This window comes from Notothenia coriiceps, unplaced genomic scaffold (assembly GCF_000735185.1).
Source record: "Notothenia coriiceps isolate Sejong01 unplaced genomic scaffold, NC01 NC01_scaffold00002209, whole genome shotgun sequence".
Classification (NCBI taxonomy): domain Eukaryota; kingdom Metazoa; phylum Chordata; class Actinopteri; order Perciformes; family Nototheniidae; genus Notothenia; species Notothenia coriiceps.
Window position 1 is genome coordinate 69,883 of NW_011334910.1, and position 1,738 is coordinate 71,620.

General features: G+C 41.6%; 1 protein-coding gene across 1 annotated transcript in view; it reads left to right on the forward strand.

Annotated features, from left to right (window-relative positions):
• The window catches only part of LOC104966744 (intersectin-2-like), a 7,436-nt gene extending 6,025 nt beyond the window's left edge, over positions 1-1,411 (forward strand). Inside the window, exons 7-8 of the mRNA XM_010795990.1 lie at positions 209-403; positions 1,259-1,411. Of these exons, the coding sequence (XP_010794292.1) occupies positions 209-403; positions 1,259-1,266 (203 nt within the window). The 3' untranslated portion in view covers positions 1,267-1,411. The remainder of the gene's footprint in view (positions 1-208; positions 404-1,258) is intronic.
• Positions 1,412-1,738: the final 327 nt, after the last annotated feature.

Here is a 1,738-nt window from a genome sequence, read left to right on the forward strand (position 1 = left end):
CACACACACACACACACACACACATACACACACACACACACACACACACACACACACACACACACACACACACACACACACACACACACACACACACACACACACACACACACACACACACACACTAAATACATGTCAGATGAAGACCAGTGATAAAATACACTAGAAATATAAATAATATAATGGTGTAACTCTTTTTCTTTCTCAGTGTGTCAGGTGATCGCCATATACGACTACATAGCCGCCAACGGGGATGAGATGAGCTTCTCTAAAGGTCAGCTGATCAACGTGTTTGACAAGAACAACCCTGATTGGTGGAGGGGAGAGATCAACGGCGTCAGTGGTCTGTTCCCCATCAATTACGTTAAGATGACCACAACAGAATGTGACCCCAGCTCAACGTGTAAGTAGATCCATTAAATATGATATGATGAAAAAATATGCAAAATACGGAGATGCTCTTCTCCCTTTTTGCTTCAATTCACTATGGCCCAATCCCAGTCTCAAGCCTGAACACTAGACCTCCTCAGGCTTCATGACTTTGCTTCTGTACGCAGCTTTAGTCCTAGGGTGAATGAGGAACATAAATGCCAGATCTTCACAGGCTCTTTGCACTAATGAACTAAAGGCACGTCCCTAATGAAAGTCTGCAGATATGCAGCGTTAAAATAATAGTGTTAAAAAGGATGTATCAGAGCCCCAATGCACTCGAGGGTTTCCCAGTGAGGTAACCCCGATCCAACAAGTGTTAAAGGTCACCTATTATGCAAAATCCACTTGTTCATGTCTTTTCTACATCAACATGTGTCCCCTCTGTGGAAAGAGATTCTGAAAGTTTCAGGAAAAAAGATTCTCTCTCTTTTTGTCCTGATCCATTTATATAAAAACCTGTCTGAAAATGAGCTGATCAGATTTTGGCCACTTTATGATGTCATAACGATGTTTTGGCTTGTTTAACCATTAGCCAATCACCAACCAAGGGACAGTAATAGGGGACCTTTAAGAGAAACGCGACTCAACTTCTCTGTGTGTGGAGATCGGGATTGGACCTATGACTAACAAAAACATATAATTTGTTCATCTTTGCAACCCCCATCAACCATTACTGAATCTCCATCCATCCATCTCTTCATCTGTATACCCTTTATTCTCACTGACTATTTCACCTTTCTTCCTATTTCCCCACCTCCCTCACTCCCTTCCCACTCTGCGTTTCTCCTTCCCTTTTCTCTCGGCTTCTGTCTCTTTCTCCTTCTAGGGCGGTAGAAATTCCTCTTCCTCTTCCTTCTTCCTACTCCTGACTCCAGAGAGACCCACTAGTACACTCTGCTCTGAAGTGGCACTGTGTCTGGACTCCCTTTCTACCAACTTATTGAACTAATGGCTGTGTGATAGAGGAAACAGTGGGAGAGTCATGGTAGAAAGGGAGTCCAGACACAGTGCCACTTCAGAGCAGAGTGTACTAGNGAACTGATTATTTAATGTTTAATGTTGTTTTTATAGGCAATAATTTAAGCTTTGTTAGTTCCAGGTTTAATATATATATATATATATATATAAATAATAAGTTAATTTCAATGCGTTTTGAAATAAACATTCAACCAGTCCGGCCCTCGACTAGTACCATTTATTCTTATTTTGGCCCACTGTGTATTTGAATCTGACACCCCTGGTCTAGATTGATACGTTCCATTACAGGTGAGACGGGAAATATGTATTTTGGACTTTGGGGTGAAAC